The sequence below is a fragment of the Hydra vulgaris genome, chromosome 07 (assembly GCF_038396675.1).
Source record: "Hydra vulgaris chromosome 07, alternate assembly HydraT2T_AEP".
NCBI lineage: Eukaryota > Metazoa > Cnidaria > Hydrozoa > Anthoathecata > Hydridae > Hydra > Hydra vulgaris.
In genome coordinates, this window is record NC_088926.1 from 13,272,068 (window position 1) to 13,288,700 (window position 16,633).

A 16,633-nucleotide genomic window follows, 5' to 3' on the forward strand; every position below is an offset into this window, starting at 1 on the left:
TTTTAATTTATATTCACCTATTTTACAATTATTAATAATTGGAATATCATACTGACAAGCAGACAGATTAAACAACATTTCTAGTTCTTCTCTAACCAACTTATACTGGGTATATAGACACTGCTTGAAATGTTCTGAAAATTTTATTTTTCAATGGGTTATCATTTATCAGGTTAAAAAAGGTTAAAAAGGTTAAAAAAACTGACTTTTGTCACATCAATTTTCAAGTCCAAAGTTAATTTCTGCCTGTAAAATAAATCTTTCACAAACTTGTAATCATATTGAATGAGCTGTTTGTAAGTTGGCGAATCGCTCATGTGTAAATTATAGGGTTTTCTACTAAATATTCTTTTTACTAAAGCCTTTGTAGATCTTGTAAGCTTTTTTGAGCTCATGTTGATATCACAGTATGAGTTTATTATTTAATTAAAAAATAAAGTGAGAATCTTTCATTTAGTTTATATTTATTTAAGTAAAATGTATTTGGAAATTTAAACATGTTATAAACAAATAATAATGTTATAATTTCACATAAAAACATTATATAAACAACTCATATTGAGTTATTAGACTAATTATTAATTAGTTACCAGTCCAAATGTTCAAAAGTCCTAAAGCATGATATAAGCAAATAAAAACTTTATTTATCCAATTAAAAACATGATACAACTACTAATGTTATTTAATGCATAACAGCTGCACGATAGTTTAAAAAAACAGCGAATGCGTAACATCCAATATATAATAAGCAAAATAAATTTTTTTTAAGTGTTTACATATTATGTATACACTTAATAACAATTAGTTTACGTATTAGTTAACTAATATCTATCAAATATTTATATATAATATCTATCAATATATATATATATTAATAGATAATCAAACTTGATAGATAATTTTTTAACAAACATAAAGCGCAGTTGTTTACTGTAAATTTTTCAATATCATAACTTTTAAACGATTTAAGTGTTTTTATTTCCGGACCTTAAGTAACTCCACTATGAAAATTGCAAGTTTTTCTTTTGTATTTCCCAAAAAGTTACAAGATTTAAAAAAAAATTTTTTATGGCAATTAATTAATTTATATACAATACATAAACTGCACACTGAGCCAAGTGATATTTCATACATGACAGTGGCTAAATGAAGATCTTGATGCTCTTCTGAAATACTAAGAATATAAATATACTAAGAATACTAAGAATTTTTATTGAGGTAAGTGACATTGGTATAAAACTGTGGTGGTTTCGTGTCCCAGGTATTGTAGAAGAAGAATGGTATCTCTCTTCCAAATTGAAATTTGTAATATGTGTTTCTATTGAAACTTTGTCAACAAAAATAAATGATATTCCTTCAACATGTTGAACACACCAGCTGTACATTTTGCTTGATGTGTCAATAGGATCCTTAAGTGACTGTAGACTGGCTTGTGCAACAAAAAAATTTAACATTCCACCAACTCCATAACAAGGACTTTTATTATGTAATGTTTCAAAAAAGTGCCACTCTGCAGTAATGTCAAAATTTTGTTTATGGTAGCATAAGTTGATAATATTTTTATAATTTTTAAATTGTGATGCAGCTCCATCACTAAAATAGATAATGTGCTCAAATATTTGTAATTGTTTGAGTTTATCAATAACATTATTGATAAAGCAATGAACAGCATCTGTTCCATGTTTCAGATGATCTGATATAACACAAGAACTTTGACTATTAAGTTTTTTATCATTTATAAAATAAATAAGGTGCAAAGTTGTCTGTCTGTTATTCCAGTGCACCTTTCACTGCATCCTGTATTGGAGAACTATAGTTTTCTGCAAAGTCAAGAAGAACTAAAACTTGTTTTTCTTTTAAATTAGTTTAAATATTGAAAGTAGGTGGTTTGACTTTTTGATATAAAATAATGCTCTAGTAAATTATCTAACTGTTCATAAAAAATTGCAATAAATTCATCTAAAGGCAAAGTTGCTGGTGCTAAAATACATTGAAAATTTGATTTTTGCCATTGATAAAAATCTTCACTAATTTCATTTAAGCTAATTTTCATAATATAATACCAAACAAAGTGTCAATGTAATCTAACAAAACCTGCTTTCCAGTACATTTATTGCAGCTATGCAGCATACAAAATTTCAATAAGCTTTTGTAATCAGCAATTTTCTGTCATCAGCAATTTTTGTAATCAGCAATTTTCTGTAATCAATCAATTTTCTGTAATCAATTTTTTGTAATCAGCAATTTTCTGTAATCAGCAGTTTTTGTAATCAGCAATTTTCTGTATAAAGAGCTTTACATTTTGATGGTACTGTTAAACACAAACTGCATGCAGACCAGAAGCACCACCCACAGGAATACACTACTTGGGCCTTAGCTCACAAAATTTTTAAAATCCAACTTTAAGATAATTATGTTTCTTTTTAAACTCAATATGAAGTTCTTTCATATTGACGAGAAAAAGTAGTTTTTGGATTTAATGCTTTATATCATCTACTTTAACTGAAACAAACTCTTTCTTTCCTGGACAAACCTTTGAATATTCATCGCATTGATAGAACTGAACAACCTCTGCAATTACATCTTTGCTAAGTTTTCTACCCGATTTTGAAGAAAGTTTTGATAGTATTCCACTTTTTTTTCTAGTTTTCTGGCTTGTACTACAGATCTTTTTAAAGTCAAAAAATACCTATGAGTTTTCTCTATTGACCAACTGTCTGGAGTGAAAGAAGTGTGATTTTTTTGGATTTTCACAATGTTTTGTCAAATCTTGATATAATTTGAATCATAATATTGTCTAAATCTTTGTTTTTTTCAAACATTTTTATGAAAGTGATTCAATTTCACTAAGTGCACCTATTTCTAAACCTAGCACATTGGCAACAGACCTTTGTGTAAGAGCTCTTACATTAACAATTTTACACTTTCCATATGCAACTCTATCTTTTTTTGAAACAAGTTTGAGAGGTGAGCATCCAAAACTTGCAATACTTAAATTAAGATCTTCTTTTAATGTAAGGCTGTCAACATAAATTTCTTTTTCTTGGACTTCTTTTTCTTTTGTATTAAATTAAGGTATTAGTTTAAATAGTTTGGACCTGCTCTTGCAGCCAACCTCTAACAATTATCACATCGTCGTAATGTTGCTTCTCTTTCTCTTTTCTACAAATACTATAATGGGCACTGCTCTAAAGAGCTAGCGTCTCTTGTGCCATCTACTAAAATTCATTCTCGTGTTACTCGTCATTCAATTAAGTGTCATCCTTTTTCTGTGACTGTTCCTAAGTGCTCCAAAAACGCTTATTCGTCTAGTTTTTTTCCTCGAACATCAGCTCTTTGGAATTCGCTTCCTTCATCTTGCTTTCCTGATTCATATAATTTGCAATCTTTTAAGTCGTCCGTCAATTGTTATCTTGCTCTACAATCTTCATCTTTTCTCTTTCAGTAACTTCCAACTATAATTAGTGGCTGCTTGCAGCCTTGGTGGAAGCAAAGATGTTTAAAAAGATATATATATATTGAAACTTACTTTTCACTTTTTTTGTCTGCTTTTAAAAACTATCTTTTGGGATTATAATTAAGTGCCCATTAATTTTTATGGTTTTTATTAATTAACACTCTTTGATTGATGCGTATAAGAAATTTTATGAAAAAAGTGCCATCTTAGGTAACAGATGCTTTGCATCGCAGATCAATTTTAAGAAAATCTTGATCCAACTCAATTTGATGACCTATAACTTTTAAATGCAGCTCTTTAATTGACTGATTTTTTAAATATTTATGCAACATGTGAAGATCAACAGCCAACTTAATTTGTATCAATTTTTGAACTAATTTTTAAGATGAAGTTCTTTAAAGTCGCAAAAAATTTCAATATTAAATCAAAAATATCAACTTTAGCCCACCATTATGGAAAAAGTTAAGATGCCAGAATTTAAATTTTTTGTTCTTTTAAAAATATCCATAGCATACTTGCTATCTTAAAATAAATGAAGTATAGAACCAACTTGTTCAAAAGTTATTAGCTGTTAAAAATGATGAAAAAAACCTTTTTTCTTGTAGAGTGAAATTTCATGCAAAATAGCCGACTACTTAAATAGCTCATTTTTCTTAAGAACTATATCAGATATTGATCTAAAATTTTTAAAACATGCTTTTCTTTTTTTAAGCGACGCCAGGGTCATTAAAGCAAAATACTTTAAAGCTAAAAAAAATGCTTGTTTCTATTAGAATACCATTATTTTAATTTTTTTTTTTAATGAAAACGAATTTAATATATATTTTAATATACTTAAAGTATATTAAAATATATATGCTATATGCTATGCATATATTTTTATATAATCAAAAAGTTTCAGTAAAATTTGAGATGATCCATAAAGAACCTCATAAAAATTTGCTTCACTTGATATGGTATGACCCCAAAATTTTAATAAAAGTAAATGTCTAACGCTTTATCTAAATTTTCTGCAAATTGCTTAGCACGGATTAACAAATCCTGAAACAATTTTTTAGAGATGGAAAGATAGAATTCTTTATCAAACCAGATTAAAATACAGTAGCATTTGTTGTTAATCTTGGGGAACCATTTTATTACATTTACCATATACTATTGGTTTACAAAAACGGTATTTCTCACTTTATTTTTTTTTTGCAACTTTTTCAAAAACTTTTTCAAGATCTGGTTTAGAATGATTAATTAATTGGCATTTAGTGTCGTTGTCAATTTTGCAATTGTAATAAATGCAGTGTTCATTGCAAGACACTATATTATATTGTCAATTTTTTAAAGATACTTTTGTGGCTACATTATTGTTATTATATTGTAAATTATTAGGTTATAGTTAGGTTCTCATTGAAATGCTATTTGGAAATGGATTTTCTAAGCTTATAAAAAAGAAACAACTTTTCAGAGGATCTAAATTACTGACGAAAAACATTTTAAAATGTTAGCGATTTAATTCTTTTAAGAACTAGAATTTAGAAATAAGTTATGTTATTTCGATTGTTGAATTTAGCATTTATCATGCTGATTATTCTATTCCAGGAGTTTTGAGGCTTTTGTTATTTTCATTCAAAACAAATTGAATTGCTTTAATTTATTACAAACAAAAACTATTACGAAGTCACATTAAAAAGTACCTGATGCCTTCGCAGCTGCATATCGTTTTGGAATACCTAAAACTTCTGGAAAAAGAAACGATAAACTTGCTGAAAATTTTAATGGTTTTATTTTCTCAACTGTTGAAGTTTCCATAACAGGTTTGTTAAAACTATTTTTTGCAATGTACGAAGGAATTTTTGACAAATCAAGTCTTTACCCTTACAATTTTAATACACCATTGTGTCAGAAAACATTTTCCAGTTTTAGAAATTGTTTTTAACGTTAAAGGTATCGGCCTACTTTAAGACATTAAGCTGCAACGAAAACAAAATTCATCGTCGCGTGTCGATAAGAAAAAATTAATCGCTTTCTAGGATTAAAGTAATAAAACTCAAACTTTATTTTTATCTTTTAAATTATTGTTATAATTTGAAACTTAGTGCGACAAACCGGAGCTAAAATAGGAATGGCACAGGGTCGTTAAAGCGAATAGTTAAAAAGCGAAAAGATGTTACAGCGAGTTTTTTCTTTACTTTTTTTTTAACAAAACACCCCTTTTTATCTTTGTTATTAAAACGTTGCATTAAATTAATTAAATTTTTAATAATAATTTAAATATTTTATTAACAATTTTATATAACTAATTTTACTACTTTAAGTATATTAAAATATATATTAAATTCGTTTTCATTAAAAAAAAAATTAAAGAATTGGTATTCTAATAGTAATAATAATAATAACCAGCATTTTTTTTTGGTTTAAAGTATTTTGCTTTAACGACCCTGAACCATGGCGTCGCTTAGCCGCCGGAGGCGTATTTTTAAAAAACCTATATACAGGACCAGAATAATAGACCGCTATCCGTGCATGCTAATCGCATCGGTCTATGACCTCCCTCTCAGAACCAAGTAATTTTTTCAGAAATAGTACTTTATAATATGTAATAACATTATCGAAAATGCTCCCAAGTTTTTCTTCTGCAGTTTTTGAGAAAAAAGTGTTAGAACCCCTTATAAAAAAAATCCCCTATAAAAAAAGATCTACACGACTTTCGTTTTATTTCGTTAAAAATTATCAATAAAAAACAGAACATATTTTCGTATAATTATTCTCTAGCTCATTTTAAATAAATGCATGCAGCAAATTACTCGTCTTCTTAATAATAAAAACAAAATAAAAATATGGCCGCGGCCGAGTCTTGCAAGTTCTTCAGTTTTGCAGCCACTTTGTATTATTTGTAAAAAAATATTTTTATTATACAGATTTTCACAACAAAACAAAACAAAACAAAAAAAATACAGAAACATAGTTTATGTCAAACTTTTGATGGTGGCTTATTGCGTCGAGCAGCTGAAGATAAGAATGATGAAAGTATTTAGTTACACATTATAGACGAGGATTGCGTTGCTGTTGCGAGGTATCATAAAACATTTTACAATGAATATACAGAACTTTATAAATCTTTAATACCACAGTCAGAGACACCTGCAACTTAATGTATAAGTTGTCCTTTGATTCAAAAAACAACTTATACATTAAGTACTTGCAAGACTTGAAACAATTTTTGACAAATTATTGACACTAAAATCATTAAGTTAAAAGTTTATCGCCTTGGTTATCTTACTGAATATTTTATAAAAATTGTTAAAATAGTAGAAAATTTGGATGCTAGCAATTATAAAATATATAAAAAAGCTGTCGCTTAAAAAAAAGATTAACAAATTGTTATTCTGATTTGGTATTTTATCAGCCGTTTTATCGCAGTCAAAGTGAACTTGTTTTTTATGGGGATATAGGTGGAGTTGTTTTAAATGAAGAAATTGGTGAGCTTGATTCTCAAAATTCACACGAGTCAGGTCTTTCAGAAAATAATGAAACTGAAAGTGAACAAGAGAACAATTTATTTAATGTTAGTTACTCTGCCTTTCATCAAGTTTGTATGAAAATTAGAGAATCTCTTAGATCTGGAACTGGGATTTAAAATGTTTGGCCTCCACCAGCTTCAGATTTCAGTCTTGAAAATATTGAAAGTGGAATTCCACCTACTTTACTATTGCGTTTTTAAGTATACTTTAAAATGCAAATTTGGAAAAAATAAAGTAGTTCTGAGAGGGAGGTCAAGAAAACTGTTTTCTGATAACGTTTTAATATCACGGATCGCGGTCTAAAATAGCGCAATTCCGATTTGCTTTTTTTTGAAAGAGATATGCGGTTTTTTAAGAGTTGAGCTAAACTTATGGAAAAAAGCAAGACCTTTTCATAAACATCGCCGACGGAGAACAGAGAATTTTTGAAACGTGTACGTGTAATTTTTGAAACGTGTAGACTGCGCGCGTAACAATCAATCAAGCGTATCATAAGTGATAGGATGTTGTATTTTCTTCATATATTCTATAAGATTTAAACTTTATTCAGTATACTACTGTTTCTAGAATATTAATATAAATATACAGTGAAATCCCGATATCTCGAAACTCTAAGGGACCTAGAAAACAGTTCGAGTTAGCGATTGTTCGAGTTATCGGGTCATTCTATTACACGAACTATTGTCGATAAGTAAAAACAATTCGAGTTATCAAAAGTTTTATCGAAAATTTTCTTTATTTTCGATCCATGATGACAGCGTATTTTTTGGAATGCCATTTTTCATGAGATTTTGACAACCCTTCATCAATTTTCCGTAAAGCAGCGTACTTTTCTTTAATTGATTTTGCTTTCATTTTTTTTCTTTACAGCGACAGTAGCCATAATAGAATTGTAAACTCAACAAGTTTTATTTTAATATTGCAACGCACGTTGTATAACTTATACTATAATCTAAACGATCAAACTATTATCATTGTTTACATTGCAATGCAAGGACTTCATTGCGGTTTTTTTTATATTTTTGTTCTAAAGTTCGAATTATCGGAAAAATATTAGCCACGGGAACAGATAAAATGGTTCGAAAGTATTAGTGAGGGTTCAAGGGGAACTTAAAAGTGGTTTGAGCTACTGGAAGTTTGAGTTATCCGGGGTTCGAGATATCGGGATTTTACTGTATATATATATATATATATATATATATATATATATATATATATATATATATATATATATATATATATATATATATATATATATATATATATTGAATAAAATATAGAATACGCAAGCCTTATTATTATTACGCAAAAATCTTTTAACTTTTCTCCTCATTGATATAAAAGTGTAGTCCTTTGTATAAAATAGATGTCTTATTTGTGGCTCTGCTGACAGGGTTGCGAGTTCAATTCCCTCTCGGGGTGCTCTATTTTATTTGAACCTTATTTATTGGTTATGATAAAAAAAATACGTTGGCATTATATTGCAGTAGTATTAGGTAGATTAGGGTAATTTGAGCACCTTGGTAATAAGAGCATACTTAAAGATTTCTTGGATGTAAGCAGTGAAGTTAAAGTTGCTTTGTATTTTTTGAATCGACTTTATGTGGTGATAACAGGAATCAGTACAATTAGCGTAAACTCATATGCAGTAATTAGCAGCTATCATCTAATTATAATGCAGTTAAATTTTTTGCGTTGTTAAAATAATATGATCACGCATGAATAAATCTGTGACGCAAAACTTTGGTGCTAAAATAATGAAATTAACTTTTTCATAAAGAAAAATATGTTAGCTAAAAGTCTAATTGAACCTGTCATTTCGAAAAGGACATAAGTCCAAAACTTTTAACAGTTAGTTTATAAGTTTGTATTAAAAATTTCTGTATGATTTATGTTTTTTTTAAAAAAAATAAAAAATACATAAGTTATATACGTTCTTTATTTATCTACTTCTATGTTTAATTTCTTTAGCAACCTAGACATTATTTTAATAAAAATCATACTTTTGTTGATTTTGAAAAGTTTTAATAAATGGACTTGTGCCCTTTTCGAAATGACAGGTTCAATTCATTTTTGTTTGAAAAACAATGCATAGAAACATTTAGTTTTGACTTTATTAAAAGATGCTATTTTTGTGTAATATGAGCATGTTCAAATTACCCAGTGTTTTTCATTGAAATTACTTGGTGTAAAGTCCTAAAATAGTAGTGGTTTTAATTGCTTTTGATTAAAAACCAAAAAAAAAGTAAAATTTCTTAATAATTTAACAATACTAAATAATTTACTATATATTAAATTTAAAAAATCTGAATTTTTATCGTTCACATTACTAAGTGGTCTCGGTAATATGAGCACTTTTTCTATTTTTTTAAAACCTCTGTGTTTTTAAGAAAAAAGTTCGTATGCCCAAATGTTTAAGTGGATCTTGAGTAGTGATCCCTAAAAAAATTTTTATTTGCAAAAACTTTGGATCCAGCATAATTATTTTTGAATATATTCGAGTTTTCGCTTAAGGTGTTTATATTGCCCTAATCTACCCTTTATATATATCGTCAATATTGTAAAATATTTGTTATATATATATATATATATTAAAATGTGGACATTTTGTAATGGTGCAATATTGTTAACAGCATTTGACCAACATTGAGATAAACATTGTAGCAATATTGCACCAATGATGCATGCTACTAGGAAACTTACAACTCTTCATCTTATAACAATAACAATGCTACATAACAATAACTAGCATTTCAGATCTGTAAAATACGGGTCGTGAAAAGCCTATTCTACACCGACCATTTCTATACTTATACCTTACTTTAATAGTTTTTAGTAAGCGGTAAAAAAAAAATTAGCGGTAAAAAATCATTTTAACATAATATAACATAACTTAAAAAATTTTAAACACTTCGGTAGTCGTTGTGCAAACCGCTATTTAATAGCAAAAAATGAAAAGCTGTAAAACCTCTGCTTTGAATTAACGATTAATGTTCAATACTTTATAACTTCTTGTTGTAAAATTGTAAGCTTCTATAAAAAAATAAAGGGTACAGACTTATAAATTTTTTTCTTTATTAAGTTTCTATTAAGTTTTTGTTAAACTTTTTTCCAGACCATCTGCAGCTTATTAAGAACCACAAATTGCTCCCCCCCCCCCCCCTTTATTAGATGGTAGTATGACTATCTAATAAAGGAGTGGGGGAATTTTTAAGTTTTTAAGATTCGCTGCATCCAGACCAATTAGAAGATTACCAGGTTTTTTAGTTAATTTTATTAGAATATTAGTCTTTCACTGTCTTAATCTAAGTTACTATGAAATTAAGTTATATATCAATATCTAATCAGTTATATATCAATATCCGATTCATTTTTTGCACCACACAAACTTATTAAAATCTTTTAGCACATTTAAATAGCCTCCCTAATTTTCTTTAGCTTTTAAATAATTGCTCAGTTAAATATACAAATTTATAAAAATGTTTCTTTTCAAAATGTCTAAAGGGGACAATTGCCACCACCACCCCTCCTATCGATCCACCTTTGGTGCAGACTAATCACTTCAGTTAATCAACTTCAAAGACTTCATCCCTGAGTAAAAAACTTCTTTTCATAAAATTGCATCCATTACAGCGGAACTTCAATGAAAAACGTGTATATAACAGAGATATGCCTTACGATGAACGTCCAACGAAATTGGCATATCTTATTCCACTTCATTGAGAAAAATTTTCTGCAGTGCATGTATGGGGGATTCTTACAAGACCAAAACGGACCTTTTATTACTGGGTTTAAATGTAACAATTGTCACCTGTTAGATAGACTTCAAAAGCATAAAAATTCTAAATCTCATTTTGTAGCCATCAATGGTTTTTTTGCAGCTAAGAATAAGAAAGGAACTGATCACCAGTTTAAAAGAAAACTAGAATTCAAGTTGACTCAAGTCAACTTGAATTCTAAACTGTTGATCAGCTAACAATATCACTTTACTATGTAAAAAAAAAAGTTGCAACGGAGAGATTAGTAGGCATGGTTGATTCCACTTCATTCACTGGTGAAAATCTACATAGTAAAATATCTTCTGAACTTGTTGCACTCTGTTTGGTGTTGAAAGATATTCTCGGTCAATCATAGTGCTGCAATTATGGCAGGGCGGTATAAAGGAGTCCAGACATTATTTAAAAAAGTTGCTCCTTTGTCTCTATTTGTACACTGTTATGCATACAGGTTCAAACTACTGATGACGGATTCAACAAGTTGTACAATTCAGTTAAGAACATCTTTGGGTTACTGGAAGCAAAAACTGCTTTTAACATTCAAGTAAAAGAATGAATATGTGGAAGCAACTAGCCTCAACATATTCATGCTTTGAGTTTGAGACCAAAGTTACATCTGAGTCTTTTAGTTACTGCAGATTTTCAATATATGCACATCTGTTTCAAAATATTTACAAACGAATGGATTGAATTTTCTAGTTGTTATTAAGATGGTAGAAACCACTTCAAACCACCTAATTGCAGTCCCTGAAAAATTCCCTGATTTCCTCAAGAAAGCTGAACTATTTGCAAGGTTAGCTAATAATATATATTAGCTATATCTGAAGTTAACAAAAATATTGAAGAAATTTTGAAAATTGAGCTCCCATTAAAAATAGCTCGACAAAGAAAGTAGATGCCTAGTCAAAATACAAGTGATGAAAGCAGGTAAAAATTTCAGGAACCAGTAAGGTGGTTTAAGGGTATTCAATTTACTGTGAGTACTGCCACATCAGCAATCAAAGACCGTGTCAAAGAAAATAATGTTGGTATCTTAAGGGATATTTCTTGTCTGGATCCTCAAAACTTTCCATTTTTGCGTAACCATATTGATGACTATATTTTTCATGATTTAGATCATTCTGGTATACAGAGGAAAACACTGTGCACAGAGATAACATCATTTGCAACTAATACCTGTACCAAAAAATTTGAGACTAGCTTTAATTAGCAATAATTAATTAGTAAGTTTCATAAAATATTAGCATATGGTATCAAATTAAAGCTCTATCTTTCCTTTATCAAGTAGTATATGTATTATCTGATTATTTTTTGTTTAAATAACAATTTCAAATGCTAAATTAGAAAACCCTAAAAAGTGGTATGTACGTTTTTTATCAAAAAAAGCATGAAGACGGAAAGCATGTCGTTTCAAGATGGAAGGCTACTCTAAAGTTACAATTTATAGTTATAGAAGCGGTTACAATCAAAATTGACCATACAGTTGGAAACCTGAAAGTGGAAGAAGACCTAGTTTTAATTCTAGAGATGTCACAAGTATTGGGTGACTTAGTAAAAAAGGCAACCGTTTAAAACCGTCTTGCCCATTAAAGTTAAACCATGCTTTAAGTTCAGGTTGTCAAGAAAATATCATTTTAAATAAGTTTAGAGTTCTTTGTGCTAAATCAATGTATAACATTTTCTGAAATTACCTCAGAAGAAACCTGAACTGCTTATTTTTGAATTTTTCTAAAATGAAAATAAAGAAAACTTTTATGCATAACTATAGTTAAAATATTTAGTCAAAAATATTTAGTAAAACAGTCAACAAATAATGCGTGCTGTGAAACGACCAATTCATAAATGCCCACAGTGTAGTTGACTTATGCACAACAACGAATGAGGTCGGAACCCTCAAAATAACTGTTGTCGAATATTTGGCCGAATATTCGTGACATTTCTATTTAATACACAAAACAACCGCATCAAATTAAGAAAAATGTTTAACCATTGAAGAGGCGTGTCATTCAGCTAGAAGGCTTGGTTGTAGTAAAAGCATTTTCGAATAAATCTTAAAATACTTTAAAAACTAATTCTTTGTTATAAAAGAAAAAAAAAGATCAGGTAGAAATCCTAAACAGAGGCTTTGTGGTCGCCAAAAAAGCAGTCAACTTTATTCTATAGTTCTTATCAACAAAAAAAAGCTCGAAGCTAAAAAACTTTATACTATGATGAAGAATTATATTCTTCATCATAGTTTAAAGCTCGCATATTGAATGTATGCGAGCTGTATAAAAAACGCAAATATTTCTCATAACTTTAACGTTAATAATAAAAGTTGTTTTGAATAAATTAGTTCATTTTCTTCTAGAAAATCCTGTATGAATGCCGAGAAAATTATCCTATTCCTTCTTTTTTTTTAAAACACTCTCACCGCTGCTTATAACATCCTCAGACGGATTCCGCCCTCCTCCCAAAAAAAAGCTAATATGTTTACCAAAAAAAGCTAATATGTTTATTACTAAACAAATAAAACGTCATCCTTAAATCGATAAACACTTTGTGTTTAAAAAACGTTTGCAAGGGTGTCTGCAATAATTTGTGGTAACTGTGAGGTAACTGGTGATGGTAACTGTGATGGTAACTGTGATGGTAACTGTGCTTCACTGTGATGGTAGGTGTGGTAACTGTGGTAACCACAGGTGATGGTAACTGTGCTTCACTGTTATTACAAAAGTTTAACAAAGTTGCAAAAATTTTAAAAAGTTAAAAAATTTGTCAATTCTGGCAGTAAGTGTTATAATCACATAAAGAGTTTGCTTCAGTTCTTCTTTGACAAATTTATTAGCGTTTTCCAGAACGTCTTTAAGCTGTTTTTGTGTTACCATTTATAGCTCGTCAGCCGAGAACCAAAAGGCCATTTATCCATTTTTTTGGGTTTCCGAAAAAATCAAGTTTTAATGTTTAATTTGTAAAGGTTTTCTGCCAGAATTTCTGACAAATTTTTCAAGTATTTTAAAAAGTTGTATCATTCTTGAGACTATATTTATATCTGTAGGACATACAGCCGCTTGGTTTTTGGCAGACGAACTATCAGCGGAAGCGATTTTAAGGTTTATATATATGAATTGCTTTTAACTCGATAAATACTTTTTGAAAATAGTTTTATATCCGTGAAGTTTTATTATAAATTAACTTTTTTTTTGAATACTTTATTTCATTTTATTATTTTTTGGAAAATATATAATAATAAATTTTCCGTAAATGTATAAATAATTTTTTAATTTTTTCAAAAGAAAAAAAGCGCTAGTTACTTATAATTAGGGCTACCATAGTTACCATAGTTACCATACCATAGTCCTGATTTTCATCAGGACTGTCCTGATTTGAAGGGTCTGTCCAGACTGTCCTGATCAGGTGCTAAAATGTCCTGATTATAAAAAACCATAACAAAAAAGAAAAAAAATATCATTTTGATAAAAACTAAAAAATAAAGCAAAGAGAAAAATGTTGACTTGGCAACTCCAACTTCTCCATTCAATTTTTACTATTTTCTTGCAATTTTAGGCAGTGCTGGTAGAAATGGCAGTGGTAGCAGACATGATAAGGCAGTACTTTACTTTTGTTTTTGCTGGTTTGGTACTTTTCACTTTTACGAAGTTTCTACTTCGTGACAGAGGGTTTTTTAGTGTTAAACTTTTACTTTAACTTAAAGTAAAAAAAAATCCTTTATTAAAGTCAAAATGTCAAAAAGAAAGTGCCATTTTAATGAAACTCTGAAGAATGAATTTCCTTTTCTGAAGAAAGTTTATGAAAGTGGTGAAAAAGTTAGATGCGGAGATTGTTTGACTAAATTTTCTGTTGGAAATGGCGGAAGGACAGACATCACCAAGCATTTAACAACGGAGAGACACAAAAATGCTTTGAAAGCATCAGCAAGTTCTGCATCAATAACATCGTTCTTCAAGACTGATAGTTTAAGTGATAAAGATCTAGTTCTGGCAGCAAAGGAAGCTACTTTTGCTTTTCACACTGCAATTCATGATTTGAGCTTCAAAACTGCTGATTGCTCTACCAAATTAATTTCAAAACTTTTTGAACCAAAGTTTGGACTTGCAAGAACAAAATGTGAGGCTATTATTCTCAATGTTATTCTACCAATGATTTCTGAAGAAATTAAGGAGGAGTTGAAGAAAGCTACTTTCATCACCATTGCAACTGATACACCTAACCGAAATGAACTGAAACTTTTTCCTGTCCTTGTTAGATATTTTGTGCCTGATCAAGGAGTAAAAGTTTAATTACTGAAATTTCAAAATGTACCTGGTGAAACATCAAAAATTTTGTGCAATGCTCTGCATCTTCCATCAATAGCCATGATTTATCAAGGAAAGTGATTGGATTCTATGGTGACAACTGCAACACAAACTTTGGTGGAGTGAAAAGACGAGGACAAAACAATGTTTACAGTCGGTCGAAAAAGTTTCTTGGTCGAGAGATTGTTGGGATTGGCTGTGGAGCTCACATAGTTCACAACTGCATTCAAACAGCTGTCGATGTTTTACCAATTGATGTTGAAGCTCTTGTGGTGAAAATTTACAAATATTTTCACATCTACACTGTCAGAGTTACTCAACTGCAAGAATTCTGCGAGTTTGCTGATGTTCACTACAAGAGAGTTTTGCAGCATGGAAGCACTAGATTCCTTTCTTTACTACCCGCAATTCAGAGAATTTTGGAAATCTTTGCGGGACTAAAATCTTTCTTCTGTTCTCAAGAGCAATGAACGTGGTGAAATATATCTTTGGTTTGTTCATGGTCAGCTTCAGACATTCAACAAAACAATTCTGAGAATTGAAAAAACAAGAGCAAGTGCATGTGATATTGTTAATGAGATAAAAGTATTGCAGAATAATCTGAAGGAGATATTTGAGAATAAGTTTATTCCACTGGAAGCTAAAAAGATACTTGCAAAACTATTTGAAGACGGAATTATTGACGAAATTGCTGTCAAAAAAGAATTTATTGGTTTTTACGAGAGATGTTTTTCTTATATTGACCTTTGGAAAGATAGCTTTGCTGATGCTGAAAAGTTCATGTGGATTCAAAACAGTGCAATAACATTTACAGAGTTGGAAGAAGCTGCAGAAAGAATTAACCGAAAAATTGGACGTACAGCAATAAATACTGATGAACTATTTGATGAAGTTGTTTTGGTCAAGGCATACTTGTCAACTAATTCTGAAACTTGGAAATCTGATGATATGAGTTGTGAAGAAAAATGGGTCCTGATGATGAAACATTTTGGAGAAAAGGGCATTTCAGTAGCAAATTTTTCACTGGTGTTGGAATATATTTTCAGTCTTCCTGGAACTTTAGCTGCTGTGGAAAGGGTGTTTTCAATGATGAACAATATTTGGTCTCCTGAAAGAGGTTCTTTGCTAGTTTCTACTGTGAAAAGTTTGCTTTTTTGTAAGTTAAATATTGATCTCAATTGCTCACAGTTCTATGAAAAGATAAAAAATGACCAGTTGTTCCTGAAAAAAGTACACTCTAGTGAAAAATATGACTGGTTTAAAAGCAAAGAAAAGAAATAATTCTTGTAGTCATTACAAAAATGTAAAATAAAGCTGGTTTTTAATGTTGTATTTTTGTCCTGATTTAGACTTTCTGCTTATTTATATTTGTCCTGATTTGACAGGTTAGAAAAGACATGATGTCCTGATTTTTCCAAAATTTCATATGGTAGCCCTACTTATAATTAATTCATTTTGTTTTACATAACATCTTTTAGTAAAGCACCAAAAGAGTTTGAAGACTTTTTTACTCTTTTTTTATTTTTATATTATATACTTTCATGTGTAAAACAATGTAAAATATTATTGACAAAATAATTCGACTAAATTTGT

The 16,633-nt window shown here is 29.5% G+C and overlaps 1 protein-coding gene across 1 annotated transcript in view; it reads right to left on the minus strand.

Moving 5' to 3' along the window:
- The window catches only part of LOC100206937 (putative hydroxypyruvate isomerase), a 38,439-nt gene extending 32,961 nt beyond the window's left edge, over positions 1-5,478 (minus strand). Inside the window, exon 1 of the mRNA XM_065801108.1 lies at positions 5,143-5,478. Within this exon, the coding sequence (XP_065657180.1) occupies positions 5,143-5,257 (115 nt within the window). The 5' untranslated portion in view covers positions 5,258-5,478. The remainder of the gene's footprint in view (positions 1-5,142) is intronic.
- Between the last annotated feature and the right edge of the window lie 11,155 nt (positions 5,479-16,633).